The sequence below is a fragment of the Orcinus orca genome, chromosome 19 (genome assembly GCF_937001465.1).
Source record: "Orcinus orca chromosome 19, mOrcOrc1.1, whole genome shotgun sequence".
NCBI classification, from domain to species: Eukaryota; Metazoa; Chordata; class Mammalia; order Artiodactyla; family Delphinidae; genus Orcinus; species Orcinus orca.
Genome location: NC_064577.1, coordinates 34,263,007 through 34,278,675, shown reverse-complemented (window position 1 = coordinate 34,278,675; position 15,669 = coordinate 34,263,007). Strand labels below are relative to the sequence as shown.

Below are 15,669 nucleotides of genomic sequence, written 5' to 3'. Positions count from 1 at the left end.
GATGTTTAAAGGTTCCAGTTAATGAAAGGAAATAGGTGCGGCTCCAGAACTGCACTTGGTAAGAGGAAGCAATCAAAGCTGATGGCAGCGAGAGTAAGACAGGCAGCTCCCTCGTGAAATATCAGAAAATAGATGCCAGTGGGGACAAAGGCCACATGTGACCACCCTTCACACCCAGGGCCTCACTGTCAACAACCCACCAAAAAAGACAGAAATATGCGAGTCAGAACCCGTCCGTGAGGTGGGATACTCAGAGCAGCTCTAGGACCTGAGGGCATCCGCCCTCTCTAGAACTGAGGAAAACTGGCTGCACCTACAACCTGGCAAACCGGCAGGAGCTGGGTGGAAAACGGGCCTCAACCTCACCAACACTTGCTCGTCCGACCACTAGATGGCGGGGGAGCATCCCTCCAGCAGTGGACAGGCAGCCAGGGTCGCCAGCTGCCACCTTTCTGGAGGACACCAGGGAGGGAAGAAGGGTTTAGGGTTTCACCTCCCCCACCCCACAGGTGCAATACTCCACCAGGTCAAGCTCAGCAGAACTCTACCAAACCCTCAGTACTGCTGGTAATAAAAGATAATAAACAATAAAGATGTTTCATTTAACAAATTTAGTAAACATTTGTAAGATCACATGCAGTGTTGCTAAATATGGGGAAAAGGAGACTTCCGACTGGCTCAACCTTTCCAGTAGCTGCATTTAAAACCCCTAGAATGTTCATTCCACTTCTAGGAATTCATTCCTAAGAACCAATCAGAAATCAAACAAACTCATACAAAAGAACAGACGTGTGGTTACCAGAGGCAGGGGTGGGGAAGGGGGAACTGGAGGAAGGCAGTCAAAAAGGTACCAATTTCCAGCTGTAAGATAAATAAGTACTAGGTCTGTAACGTACACCATGATAAATATATTGAACACTGCTGTATGTTATCCATGAAAGCTGCTGAGAGTAAATCCTGGGGGGAGAGGCAATAAAGGGGTATGGGGAAAAGGGATTATTATGAGATTATATGAAATCATGTGTGTGAAACTTTTGAAAGTTGTAAAGCAGTTTAGAATTTAAAGAATCTTTCATTCAATTTAAAAAAAGGAGAGTAAATCCTAAGGGTTGTCATCCCAAGGGAAAAAATATTTTTCTGTATCTTTAATTTTGTATCTATATAAGAGATGATGGATGTTCACTAAGCCTACTGTGATAATCATCTTATGATGTATGTAAGTCAAATCATCATGCTGTACACCTTAAACTTGTACAGTGCTGGATGTCAATTATATCTCAATAAAATTGGAAGGGGGACTTCCCTGGTGGCACAGTGGTTAAGAATCCGCCTGCCAGTGCAGGGGACATGGGTTCAACCCCTGGTCCGGGAAGATCCCAGATGCCGCGGAGCAACTAAACCCGTGTGCCACAACTACTGAGCCCGTGCACCACAACTACTGAAGCCCACAGGCCTACAGCCCATGCTCTACAGCAAGAGAAGCCACCACAATGAGAAGCCCACGCACCGCAACAATGAGTAGCCCCCGCTCACCGCAAAACTAGAGAAAAGCCTGCGCGCAGCAACGAAGACTCAACGCAGCCAAAAATAAATAAATACAAAAAAAATAAAAACTGGAAGGAGAAAATACAGCCGATCAGAACAGTACAAAGTTTCATGTAGAGTGTCCCAGGCGGCGCTAATTTTACTAACAAAAAGTCCACACGTACAGTGGGGTTGGAGGAAGAATAGATCACACCATAATTGCATCTGGAAGACTGACCAAAGCTCCAGGCCTGCCTGCCAGCACCTGAAACAACCCTGCAAGTGTACCCATGGGCCACAGACCAACATGCCCATGGGCAGTGGGGGACAAAGGACAGAGCAGTTACATCTCTGGGGATGACAGTACATGTGAGTTTTATTTTGTACTTTTTTACTTTTCTTTATTTTCCTGAACACACATGATTACTTTCACAGTTAGAAAGAAAGCCACGCTTTTCCACTCCTTGTCAAAACCACGAGAAGCCTCTGTCAGTGAGTTTCTCCTCCCCCAGGGTAAGCATCGCAGGCGAGCTCAGGTGTTTCCTTCCTCACTCCTAAAATCAGCTTCTCGCATTTAGGCTCTGCCCTCTGGTTTAGCCAGTACTTTCACAAATACTTCCCCAATGCCCCCAACTGCCCCATAAATCAAGCATGTCTCTTCCCGCCTTGTGCAAGGTCATGGCTACACACCTAAGAGAAGGTGACCCTGAAGGAGGCGTTGCCCTGTTTTCCCGATCAAAACATCCAAAAGTTTTTAGAGCCAATTTTTAACTTTCACAAATGTAGAGGGGAAAAAAAGCCAAATTTTCTAACTCGTTTATGCTATATACATACTTTAAATCACATGTCATGAAGAAGATTAATTTAGAAAAACTGCTTTCTTCCATTCTCACATTTCATGAAACAAGTCTACTCAGCTTTCACATGTGTCTTTGGCACTTTTTTGGAGACTCCAGGCCCTGCTGCCTGGGTCATCTTACCCAGCTCATCAGATAAACCCATCTTGGCCTGTTTCAGGCACAGCCTGTTGTTTTTAGTTAACACGGGATGTTTGGGGATTTTTATCCCAAGCCACAATGACGCAATCACAGCCCATGATCTCCACAAACCATGGTGTGGACTGCTTTCTAAGTGACTTCCAAAGGCTCTTCTAACTGCCACCCCCCCTCCCCCAGAGGGGAGGCCTGGCCCCGGCGAAACTGCTACACCTGTTCTAAATCTGCGCTCCCTTGACGGGCCCACGAGCTCCTAACCCAGCGTCAGGTGACCCTGAGCCCCTAACCAGCACTGTCAGTGATCACATCAGGTTCAGAGGTTTCCTGCACCCAAACAGCGTTGGGTTCCCTCAAGGAAAGCAGCAGAGTCCTCAGGACAGCAAAGACTTCCCCAAGCCTATCATCCCAACGTCCTCTCTGATGACAACAGACACACACAGTAACAGACAGTAAACCTTCTCAGAAAGCACTTACTTGGACACGAGGACAGCAGCTGCGTCTTGGGCCTTGTCACTGACGACCAGGTAGGACTACAAGGAAGCGTAAAGGACAGGCACCATTAAACACACGATGTAGACCTCAGGGACCCACTCAGCCACCTGGTCCCACACTCAGCAGCTCCACAAGAGCCCAGGCTCACGGACAGAGGCCAGATTCCAAAGCTGCACGAACCACTCATAACGTGAACTCAGGGCTGCAGCTGCCACATGTGTGCTCACCCTCAGGGAAGTGCCCAATCCTCATACAGCATGTGGCTACACCCCTTGAAACCCACATTTGCAAAAGCAGCAGAAAAATGAAGAGTGTATGTTGTTACCCAGAGTGTGCACAGAACACTCCTGGAACCCACCAGCACTCTGGCATTCACAGCAGCTAGGAGGCCCGGCTCAGACACAGGAGGGCCGAAGTTTAACGCAATTACACCTTAAGAGGTTTCCACTTCTCATCTCAACTGTTTTCCAAATGATACACTTAAAAGATCTATTTTCTGGAGGACAAATTGTTAGAAATTAGGTCCTCTCCCCAGGCAATCCCACTTAGGAGACAAGCACCCAAAGGGTTAACGGAACACAGCTAGAAACAAACCACCTACCTAAAAAAGACTATTTTAGAAATGAAGATACAGTGGAGCACCGTGTCCCTTAAAGACTCTGAGGGAGACGTCTACTTACTGACACAAGACATTCAGACAGTCCTGCTCAGGGGAAAAGCAGGTCCCAGAACAGCAGGACACCAGGGGCCCTAGTACACAGGGGCCACGCGGAGCACTGTGAAGGACGGGCAGGGAGCCAAACCCTAGGTTCAAGTTTAGATCCACCGCATGTGAGAGAGTGAGCGGGCTAAGTCACTTATTTTTACACCTGTTGCCTCTTCAGTAAAATGAGGATAAAAACAGTGAACTGCCTCATTAAGTAGGATGAAAGGAGTTAATGTATGAAAAAGGCTTTAGTGGGATTGCCTGGGGAGTGTCTGGCGCACAGCAGGTGCTCAAAGAAGCTTAGTATAAGTAAGTGTCAGGGTCAGGCTCTAAGATGGGCCCTGGTCCTTCCCACCAGTGCCCACGTCCCGTGTAATCCCTCCCACGCGGTTGGAGGACACGCTGACTTGCTTCTAACCAAGAGAATTCAGCAGGGCGTGGGATGTCATTTCCATGATTGGGCCACACATGAGTGTGACATGCATCTTGCTACAGCCCCTGCCCCTTGCTGGCTTTCACAGAATAAGCTGCCATCATTGGGGGCGCAGGGTGGGTTTCGAGTGGCAAACAGCCGGCAAAGCACTGAAGCCCTTGGCCAACACCCTCGAGATCTGACTCCTGCCATGACCATGAGAGCTTGGAAGCGACCTGCCCCCAGGCGAGCTCTGCCTGCAGCCTGGGGAGAGCTCGAAGGACAGGGCGCAGCGAAGCCACAGCCAGATTCCTGACTCACAGAAACTGTGAGATGAAGAATGTGTGCTGTGTTAAACCACTCAAGTTCAGGGTAATATTTTCCACAGCAAAAGATAATACAATAATCTATGTCTACACACATAACATCTGTATCAGGAGAAGTTTGAAGAAAAACACAAGTGTTATCTCTAGGTATTTGAGAGATTTCACCTTAATATTCTTCCTGCTTTTTATTTTCTGATTTTCCTACAATGATCATGTATTATTTATGTAATGTTAAAAATTAGATTTTAAATGGACCTTTAATTTGTCTTACCATTACCCCCTAAAACCTCTTCTAAGTTATCATCAGAGTATCTGCACTGGGCTTCCCTGGTGGTGCAGTGGTTGGGAGTCCGCCTGCCAATGCAGGGGACGCGGGTTCGTGTCCCGGTCCGGGAGGATCCCACATGCTGCGGAGCGTGAGCCCTGGCTGCTGAGCCTGCACGTCCGGAGGCTGTGCTCCGCAACAGGAGAGGCCACAGCAGTGAGAGGCCCGCGTACCACAAAAAAAAAAGAGTATCTGCACTATGTACAGAGAAATAAGATTTGCTAAAGTAATTCATCCTGACCCCTTTAGGAATTATCAGTTTCATGGTAAGTTATGAAATGGAATTTCACTTCACTGAAAAACAGTAACAATGGCTGAAGAGAGAAACACATGTCACAAGTGTACCTAATTAAGCCCTAATGGCATGAGAAAGGACACTGGTCAGCAGCTCATTACTTCACAGCCACACTCACCTCTGCTATCTGGAGGATACGGTCCATGGTGGACACTCGCTCTTGCCCAGGCTGATTGTGGAGGTTGCCGTCAAGGCGTGAAAAATCAAACGGGATCAGGCAGGTCACGGAGAGCCACAGGAGGAGAATGTAGCGGGTCTCCCAGGTCTACAGGGCCAAGTCAAAGCAACGTAACTCCTGTGCAAGGGCATCCACGCAGTCCTGCTACCCCCTCCCGCTCAGCGCCCACCCAGGCCTCCAAACGCCAGGGCCTCGGAGCCAGGCTGCAGAGCACCGCACCCCACCACATGCCCTGGGGCATGCAGCCAAGAGACACAGCAAAAGGAACAAAGAAAAATCATAACATGTCAGTCTAATGGCTTCTCATCACTGGCACCCTTCAGCGTGCGATTAATCAGCTGTTCAAGAAAATGGAAAACAGAGAAAAAGATTAAAAAAACATAAGACTTAAGAATAAAGAAAAAATTCTCAACTTCCAGTCACAGAGGAGTCAATAAAACAAGATTCTGCTTTGGTCCCAGACTCCCCATCAGAGGCATGAGAAGCAGAGGAGAGCAGGGCACATGCACAGCAAGACAATTCCCTGAGTTTGCAGTTACAACCTGCGTGCCCTTCTGAACGTGTCCTGGGCCCAAGAGCGCTCCCCAGCACGCTGGACTGCAAGGTTGGCCACTGGCGGGCATCTGGGAACCTGGTTTTCGGGGAACGTTCCCACCATTCCCTAACTGATGAGGGTCACTCTGTGCCCAGGCCGTTTGTACCAACCATGTGGCTTATGCTGAACACCTGCTTTCCTTCTGGGTTTTAGTATGTGCCTGGCGGAGTACCCACATGACCAGCCCGCACAGAAATCGTGGGTGCCGGCCCCTACGACCTTCCTGGTGGACAACACCTCATACGTGTTCTCACAACTTGGTGCTGCGGAATCACAAGTGCCTTGCGTGACCCAACAGGGAGACGACTCCGGAAGCTCACTCCTGGTTTCCTCTGGACTTCGCCCCACGTGCCTTCTCCCTCTGCTGATTTTGCTGTAGTAAATCATAGCCATAAGGATGACTACATGCCAATTCTTGTAGTGATCCTAGGAAATCACTGGACTTGGGGTGGTCTTGGGGACCCCCAACATAGTTCTATTTTAAGTTAAAAAAATTTGGATGATGATATAGTTATCATCACACTGTATGGAGGTTTATTGTTTTCTTTATAAAGGGCATTTTTTTAAACAAAATAATTTAAAGTAACATACATAAAAAGAGAAAGCCAAAGGAAAAAAATGAAAAGAGAGGGAATGACACAAAATAGTATAAGATAAAACTGAAGGAAACAGGAAAGGAAGCTGCCAGTGCAGGAGCAGGGAAAACCAGGGAATAAGTCGGGGGGACAGGAAATGAAGAGGAGGAAAGGGACACTCACTTCATGGTCTTTAGGATTCTGATCTGTAAACATATCCAAAACAGGGTGCACATCAGCTACTTCGTGTGGAAATAAACGAAGAAATGTTTTATATCCTCGAACCTATCAAATAAAGACATTGAATTATTATATAATTAGAAAATAAAGTAGCAAAATTTTTTTTTTCTCTATTACCAAAAATCACCACCTATGCCACCCAATGATCAAAGAGAATTACATCACATTACAGTGATACAACTTAGTAAGACTAACAATAAGAAAGCTACCTTTACTTCTTAAATCATTTCATAAATATGTTGTCCCAATTTGACCAACCAATCTTGGTTCATCAGAAATATAGCTATGTTACAAACTAACAAGTTTTGCTTCTACCTTGATTATGAGGAATAAGTCCTCGGGAACCCAGAAGGTCCCAAATTCATTAAGGCTTCCATGAAACGCGGTGGCACTACACCTTCAGGAGAGACCCTGCATTCAACTAACTGAGGGCAAGGAGTGTGCACACAGGCCTCCCTCCACCACACAGCAGGCCCCACAGAAGCAAAACCCCAGCCGAGATGGCCAAGTCTCTCCCATGGTACGTATGAGCCAGCACACACATCACCTGGGAGCCTGTAAGAATGCAGAATATCAGGCCTCACAGCAGACCCACTTACTCAGAATCTGCATCATAAAAAGATCCCTGAAAAGCTATCTGCACATCCACATCTGAGAAGCACTTCCACTTCCAAGTTTATTTCCTTTTTCCTCGTAAGAAACTTTTCTCAGTTACTCACATATATATACGTATATATGTATATATATCCTCTCCGTCCCTTTCTGGCTAGCTGGTGCTTGATCCATTCAAATACAAGACGCAGAAAACAATGCTGAAAAGCACTGTTTCAGCCAAAGGGTCCCCTGGATCACTAACATCTGATCTCCAGCACATGGTAAAAAGAGAAAGCATGAAACCCACAACTTTTGTATGAGAACAATCTTCCCTGAGAGATACCATTTTGGAAGGTACTTCTGGACCGAGTATATTAAGAAAGTGTTCTGTCAACTACAAAGTGGTATGTAAATATTACCTTGGTGATGATGTAAAGAAATTTAAAAGCCAGATGTACGAGGTCAGCCGGAGATTTCTTATCTTGCACAAATTCCAACAACAAGTTCATCATCCATTCTAGGGAAAAACATACATAAAATATTTCCTGTTAAACATCAACATGACATTAAAACAAAATGCCAAAAGAAAAAAGGGCTATTTAGAAATATAAGAATGGTTTAATATTAGTAAATCTATATAATCCAAAGTATCAATAGAGCAAAAGAAAAAAAAACTTTCATCTTCACAGTTTCTAAAAGGGCATTAGAGTTAATACAACATTCATTCCTGCTTTTAAAATGTAAGGAAAATATTCTTATTTTTTATTATTATTCTATATCAAATCAATATCTAATACCATGCTTTACAGAAAATACCTCTACAACTACTATGACCTAGTAACAATCTGGTTCTAACCAACGTAATAAGACAGAAGAAAAAGGATTTCCACTTCCAGTTATACAGGAATAATTGATATGGAACTGCCTTACCACCACCAACAATTAGAGAACAGGACAATTATATTTTCAGACACTGGAACAACAGGCAGCGCATGGTAACAAACCAACTGCAATCTACAGCCACTCAGGCCGTCCACCAGAAAGTAATTTTTAGAACCCAATGCAGAGAGGGGGGACTCAAGCATAGCAAAGACTGGAGTTCCAGGAGGCTGAGTCAGCTGAAATTTGCAGGGCAGCATGCCAGAGGAATCTAAGCAGAGAATGAGCTCTGGAAGTCTGCAGAGGTCCCCTCGAACCTTTGGGTGAATCTTCACAGGCACAGTGGTTAGTCCGCTAGGCTGGGTAAGAACTGCCAGGAAGCACTAAGGCAGCGTTCCCATAGCTCATATAGGGCTGGCATTCAACTTCCACAAGGCCAGAGTGCAGAGTCCTTGTTGAGCACCCAGAGCAACCAGCAGACATTCCAGAAATGTCTCTCCTTAGTATTAACACTAAATTAGAGAAAAGCAAGAGAAAAAGCTATACCTGCCCTAACAAACCTTAAAGGATATACATGATATACAATTAACTAAACTGTCTTGCCAAACTTCAACATTCTAAAGACAAAAAACTTAAACCCAACAACATAACAATCACAATGTCCATGATCCACTAAAAATTTACTAGACATATAACTAAAACTGCTGTGACCCCTAACAGAAGGGAAATCAGTCAACAGAAATGACGAGGGACTTCCCTGGTGGCGCAGTGGTTGAGAATCCATCTGCCGATGCAGGGGACATGGGTTCAATCCCTGGCCCAGGAAGATCCCACATGCCATGGAAACAAAGCCTGTGCGCCACAACTACTGAGCCTGTGCTCTAGAGCCCATGAGCCACAACTACTGAGCCCGCATGCCACAACTACTGAAGCCTACGTGCCTAGAGCCCGTGCTCCGCAACAAGAGAAGCCACCACAATGAGAAGTCTGCACACCACAACGAAGAGTAGCCCCCGCTCGCCGCAACTAAAGAAAGCCCGTGTGCAGCAAAGAAGACCCAACGCAGCCAGAAAAATAAGTAAAAAAAAAATAAATCTGGGCTTCCCTGGTGGCGCAGTGGTTGAGAGTCCACCTGCCGATGCAGGGGATGCAGGTTCGTGCCCTGGTCCAGGAAGATCCCACATGCCGCGGAGCGGCTGGGCCGGGAGCCATGGCTGCTGAGTCTGCGTGTCCGGAGCCTGTGCTCCGCAACGGGAAAGGCCACAACAATGAGAGGCCCGTGTACCACAAAAAATAAATAAATAAATAAATAAATTTATTTTTAAAAAAAGAAATGACCAGAAATGACAAAGATGATATAATTACTAGATATAAACTTTAAATACTACAAAATATCCTCAAGGATGTAAAAGAAAACATGAACAATATACAGCACGTGGACTTCTTAGTTGCAGCATGCAACTAAGATAGATATTTAAAAAACAGAAGATATGTAAAAAACAAACAACTTCAAGAGCTGGAAAATAAGATCCGAAATGAAAAATTAAATGGGATTAATAGCAGATGAGACACTGCAGAAGAAAAGATCAGAGAACTTGAAGACACAGTAATAAAAACTTCTACCCTAAGGGGAAAAAGGAAGTAAACAACTAAACAGCCTCAGCAACACTGCCACAGTATCAAGTGTATCCGCAGATGTGTGACTGGAGTCCAAGCGGGAGAGGATGGAGGCAAGGGCAAAAGAAATACCTCAAGAAATAAGAGGCAAAAAATTTTCAAATCTGATAAAAACTATAAACCTATCAATCCAAAAGTTTCAGCAAACTCAAAGCAGGACAAAAAGGAAAAAAAACACACCATGGCATGTCATAATCAAACTGTTGAAAACCAGCAGTAAAAAGAAAATTCTAAAAGCAGCCAGAGAAAAAAGTACACACTACACAGAGGAATAGAGATGAGTAAAGACAGACTTCCCGGGACTTCCCTGGTGGTCCAGTGGTTAAGAATCTACCTTCCAATGCAGGGGATGCAGGTTCGATCCCTGGATGGGGAACTAAGATTCCACTAGAGCTCCGCAGGGCAGCTAAGCCTGCGTGCCACAACTAGAGATCCCACGCACCACAACTACTGAGCCCATGCGCCACAACTAGAGAGAAGCCCATGTGCGGCAACAAAAGATCCCACATGCCGCAACGAAGGTCTCACGTGCCACAACTAACACCTGACACAGCCAAATAAATAAATATTGAAAAAAAAAGAACCAATCAGAACCAACCAAGCCATATCTTTTAAAATGCAGAAAGAAAAAACTGTCAACCTAGAATTCTATAACCAGCAATATATCTTTCGAAAATGCAAGTGAAAAAATAAAAAAAATGCAAGTGAAGGGACTTCCTTGGTGGTCCAGTGGGTAAGACTCCGTGCTCCCATTACAGGGGATCCAGGTTTGATCCCTGGTCAGGGAACGAGATCCTACATGCTGCAACTAAGAGTTTGCATGCCTCAACTGAAGACCCAGCATGCCACAACTAAGAAGTCCACGTGCCACAACTAAAAAAAAAAGATCCCATATGCCACAACTAAGAAGTGGCGCAGCATAAATAATTTTTTTTAAAAAATGCAAGTGAAGCAAACTGTCAAACAAAAGCTGAAAGAATTCAACACCAGTAGATTTACTCTAGAAGAAATGTTAAATTCTTCAAGCAGAAAATAACTACCAGACAGAAAACTACAATCTACAAAAAGCAAAGAATAAAATGGAAATAGTAAAACATGGATAAATATTAAAGACTTTTTTCTCATTTTTAAATTTCCTTGGAAAATAACTGTGTTTAAAGTAAAAACAATACACTGTAAGGTTACAACATACACAGAGGCAAGATGTATGACAAATTGACGGGAGATGGGAGTCCTGCTATGAGGCTCTCACATTATACATGAAACAGGGTAACATCATGTGAAGGTAGACTGTGATACATATTGAGGACACGTATTGTAAATCCTAGAGCGATCACTAAAAATATAAAACAAAGGAACAGCTAATGAGATGACAGTGGAAACAAAATCAAATACCAAAAAATGCTAAATTAATACAAAAGAAGGTAGGCAAAAGAGTAAAGAAGAAACAAAACATAGATGGGACAAATACTAAGCAAAGAGCAAGAATTGAGAGCTACATTAAATTACCTAAACACTACAATTAAAAGGCAAGGATTACCAAATTGAATTTTAAAAATAGGAAGACCCGACTACATTCTCCCTACATGAAATGCACTTTAAAAATAAAAATGTAGCTAGTTAAATGTAAAAGGGATGGACTTCCCTGGTGGTGCAGTGGTTAAGAATCCATCTGCCAATGCAGGGGAAACAGGTTCAAGCCCTGGTCCAGGAAGATCCACATGCCGCGGAGCAACTAAGCCCGTGCGCCACAACTACTGAGCCTGTGCTCTAGAGCCCACGAGCCACAGTTACTGAGCCCACGTGTCACAGCTACTGAAGCCTCCACGCCTAGAGCCCAAGCTCCACAACAAGAGAAGCCACTGCAATAAGAAGCCCACGCACCGCAACGAAGAGCAGACCCCGCTCGCCACAACTAGAGAAAGCCCGCACATAGCAACGAAGACCCCACGCAGCCAAAAATAAATAAATTTATTAAAAAACAAAAAAAGTAAAAGGGAGAAGAAAGATACACCAAGCAATCACTAACTATAAGGAAGCTGGAGAGGCCACATCAGTATCAGACAAAACAGACTTCAGAACAAGGACTATTACAGAGATAAAGAGAACTTTTCTGGGGTGGGCCGTGCCACTCAGTTTTCGGGATCTTAGTTCCCTGACCAGAGATTGAACCCGGGCGCCCTGCAGTGGAAGCGCAGAATCCTAACCACTGGATAGCAAGGGAATTCCCAAAGAAGACATTTTATAATGATATAAGGATCAATTCATCATGAAGACTTAACCATCCTACAAGAGCATACATGAAATTAAAGAACTTCAAGATAAAGCAAAAACTGAGAGAACTGAAAGGAGGAAGAGACAAATCTATAGAGCTGAAGATTTCAATACTCCTCTCCCAAGAATTGATAGAACAACTGAAAACAAAATCAGTAAGGACATAAAAGACCCAAATAACACTACTGACCACCTTATTTAAATGACATTTATAGGGCTTCCCTGGTGGCGCAGTGGTTGAGAGTCCGCCTGCCGATGCAGTGGACGCGGGTTTGTGCCCCGGTCCGGGAGGATCCCCTTTGCCACAGAGCAGCTGGGCCCGTGAGCCATGGCCGCTGAGCCTGCGCATCCGGAGCCTGTGCTCCGCAATGGGAGAGGCCACAACAGTGAGAGTCCTGCGTACCCCAAAAAAAAAAAAAAAAAAAAATGACATTTATAGAGTACTCCAACCAAAAGCAGAAAGACATTCGTCTCAAGTACACATGGAATTCTGAACAAAACAGAACCATATGCTGGGCTACAAGTCTTAATAACTGTAAAAGGTTGCAATTTGCACCTAGGAAATGCAGAGTAAAACTACAATGAGATACCACTACACACCCACTAAAATGACTAAAATCAGGAAGACTGACAATACTAAGTGCTGTTGAGGATGTAGGGCAACAGGAATTCTCATAGATTGTTGCTGGCAATGTAAAATGGTACATACAACCTTTACGAAAACATGGCATGTTGGCAGTTTATCATAAAACCCACCTTTACTATACACCCAGCAATTCCACTCTTACATAGAAATGAAAACATACATCCACCCAAAGAATTGTCTGTGAATATTCATAGCAGCACTAGTAACAGCCCAAAGCTGGAAACAACCCAAAAGCCCATCAACAAGTGAAAGAATAAAGTACGGTTCAACAGAAAAGGAACAAACTGCTGGTACACATGCAACAACACGGATGAGTCTCAGAAATACTATTTCAACAGAAGAAACCAGAGAGTATGTAGAACACTGGTTGCCCAGGGCCAGGGTGGGGGTCTTGACTGCAAAGGGACATAAACTGACTTCCTGGGGTGCTGGAAATGTTTTACACCTTAATAGTAGGGAAGGTGCATACATCTGCAAAGCTCAAACTGTATACTTAAAATGGGTGTGTTTTGGGGGCTTCCCTGGTGGTGCAGTGGTTGAGAGTCTGCCTACCGATGCAGGGGACGCGGGTTCGTGCCCCGGTCTGGGAGGATCCCACATGCTGCGGAGCGGCTGGGCCCGTGAGCCATGGCCGCTCAGCCTGCGCGTCCGGAGGCTCCACAACAGGAGAGGCCGCAACAGTGAGAGAGAGGACCGTGTACCGCAAAAAAAACAAAATCAAAAACAAACAATAAAAAAAAGGGTGTGTTTTATTGTACGTAAATTATATCTCAATAAAGTTAACTATTAAAAAAATTTTAAAGAATAAAAAGGTATATACCATGAATAAAGAGATCAAGTTAACATTATTTAAAAACCATATAATTATTTACCTTTTTAGAAAACTCAAAAGAAACTGAAAAAGTAGTGAAGTATTCCATTACACACTAAACCTTGAAAACATTATGCTGAGTTAAAGACACTAGTCACAAAAGACCGTATATTGCCTGATTCCACTATACGAAATGCACAGAATACACAAATCCACAGAGACAGATCGTGGTTACCAGGGACTGGACGGAGAGGGAATAGAAAGTGACCGCTGATGATGAGTGTAAGTTTCTTTTTGGAGTGATGAAAATGGTCAGGAATTAGTGGTGATGGATGCACAACTCTGTGATATACTAAAAAACACGTATACATTTAAAAGGGTAAACTCTATGGTATGTAAAAATAATTTTTTTTTTTTTTTTGCTGTGCCGTGCAGCTTGCAGGATTTTAGTTCCCTGACCAGGAATTGAACCCAGGCCCACTGAAGTGAAAGCATCAAGTCCTAACCACTGGACCACCAGGGAATTCCCTATGGTATATAAATTATATCACAATAAAGCTGTTTTTTTTTGTTGTTTTTTTTTTTGCAGTACGTGGGCCTCTCACTGTTGCGGCCTCTCCCATTGCGGAGCACAGGCTCCAGACGCGCAGGCTCAGCGGCCATGGCTCACAGGCCCAGCCGCTCCGCGGCATGTGGGATCTTCCCGGACCGGGGCACGAACCCGTGTCCCCTGCGTCGGCAGGCGGACTCTCAACCACTGAGCCACCAGGGAAGCCCAAAGCTGTTATTTTTTAAAATGTATACGTGTGTATACATATATTCCATGGCAGTGTTGCCATTTACAAAATAAGTATACAAAGTATACTTTCGCTGTACACCAGCAAAAATCAGTTAGAAAACATAACAGACAGTTTCACAAGCGCAATAAAAGATAAAAAACATACTTAGAAATAAACCTAAAAAAATGTTCCCAGGAATCACCTAAAGAAAACTACCACACTTTACTGAGAGACACAAAAGATGTGAATAATTTAGAGACACAATACTATGTTCTTAGAGAGGAAAATTCAATCTTGTAAAGATGTCGAATCTCCCTACATGAATTTGTGGATTTAATAGAATTTCAAAAGAATTTTCCGGGCGTGATAAAATAATTCTGAAGTGCATCTGCATTAATGAAAGGGCAAGACAACAGTGAGAAAAGTAAGAAGGTCGATTTCTGACAAAACAAATTACAATGCAATTAATGCATACCAAAACAAGGATAAAAGAGCATAGAGCTAGATTAAGGGAACAGAACGGAAAGGCTAGAAACAAAAGCCAATATATGTGAGTATTTAACACACATTTACAATGGCATTTCACATTAGGGTTGGGGGTAGCCTGCTGGACCGTTCAACAAATGAGGCTCACAATAGGAATACGAAAAATAAACTTCTAAAGCAAACTACCAAAGGCCAAACACAAAAGAAGAGACTGATAGTTGACAATATACATATATTTTAAAATTGAGTACACAAAATATACTATGTAACATTAAAAGGAAAAAGCAAACATCATGAAGTAGGTCCAGGACCAGCATCCACGACTATTGTTTCCTTTTTCTAAAAGGAACCTTTTCCAGTTCACTTTACATTAAACTCTCAAAACTCATTCAGATCACTCTGAACAACTCACAGTAAGTGTTACTATTTTGTGATCCACTATGAAGACAGGTTTCGGGCAAGAATAAAGACAGTGCCACAGGTCCAAGGCTGTGACTTAGAGAGACGAGGGTCACACCACCTTTCTCCTCCTGAGCAATGGGCATTCCCAATGGGAACTGCCATGAACCCAAGATCGACCATAAAAGGTGGCCTGGGGAGCCCACCACCCTGCCCTTCCCCTGCAGCACTGCCAGCCTCAGGCAAGCTCACGTCTCAGACATCAGATGCATTTTCCCTGAACCTGGCCCTCACCTAGTACCCAACAAACTTCCGTTACTACTCACGAGGCTTGCAAGCTTTCCCAGGAAGAAAGAAGACAGGGCTGATCAAAGAATCCTAGAATCCAGAATTTAGAGGATTTTTAAAACAGCCTTGAGGACTTGTAGATTTCTCATCATCTTCAGTTTGAGGGTCTGAGT

General features: G+C 44.1%; 1 protein-coding gene across 3 annotated transcripts in view; it reads right to left on the bottom strand.

The window, feature by feature from the left end:
• The window catches only part of TBCD (tubulin folding cofactor D), a 176,468-nt gene that overhangs the window by 151,359 nt on the left and 9,440 nt on the right, over positions 1 to 15,669 (bottom strand). For all 3 annotated transcript variants that reach the window (XM_004275611.4, XM_049701841.1, XM_049701842.1), the window contains exons 3-6: positions 7,677 to 7,774; positions 6,607 to 6,708; positions 5,194 to 5,340; positions 2,994 to 3,049 (exon numbers count right to left, since the gene is read on the bottom strand). In XM_004275611.4, coding sequence (XP_004275659.1) covers positions 2,994 to 3,049; positions 5,194 to 5,340; positions 6,607 to 6,708; positions 7,677 to 7,774 — 403 coding nt within the window. The remainder of the gene's footprint in view (positions 1 to 2,993; positions 3,050 to 5,193; positions 5,341 to 6,606; positions 6,709 to 7,676; positions 7,775 to 15,669) is intronic.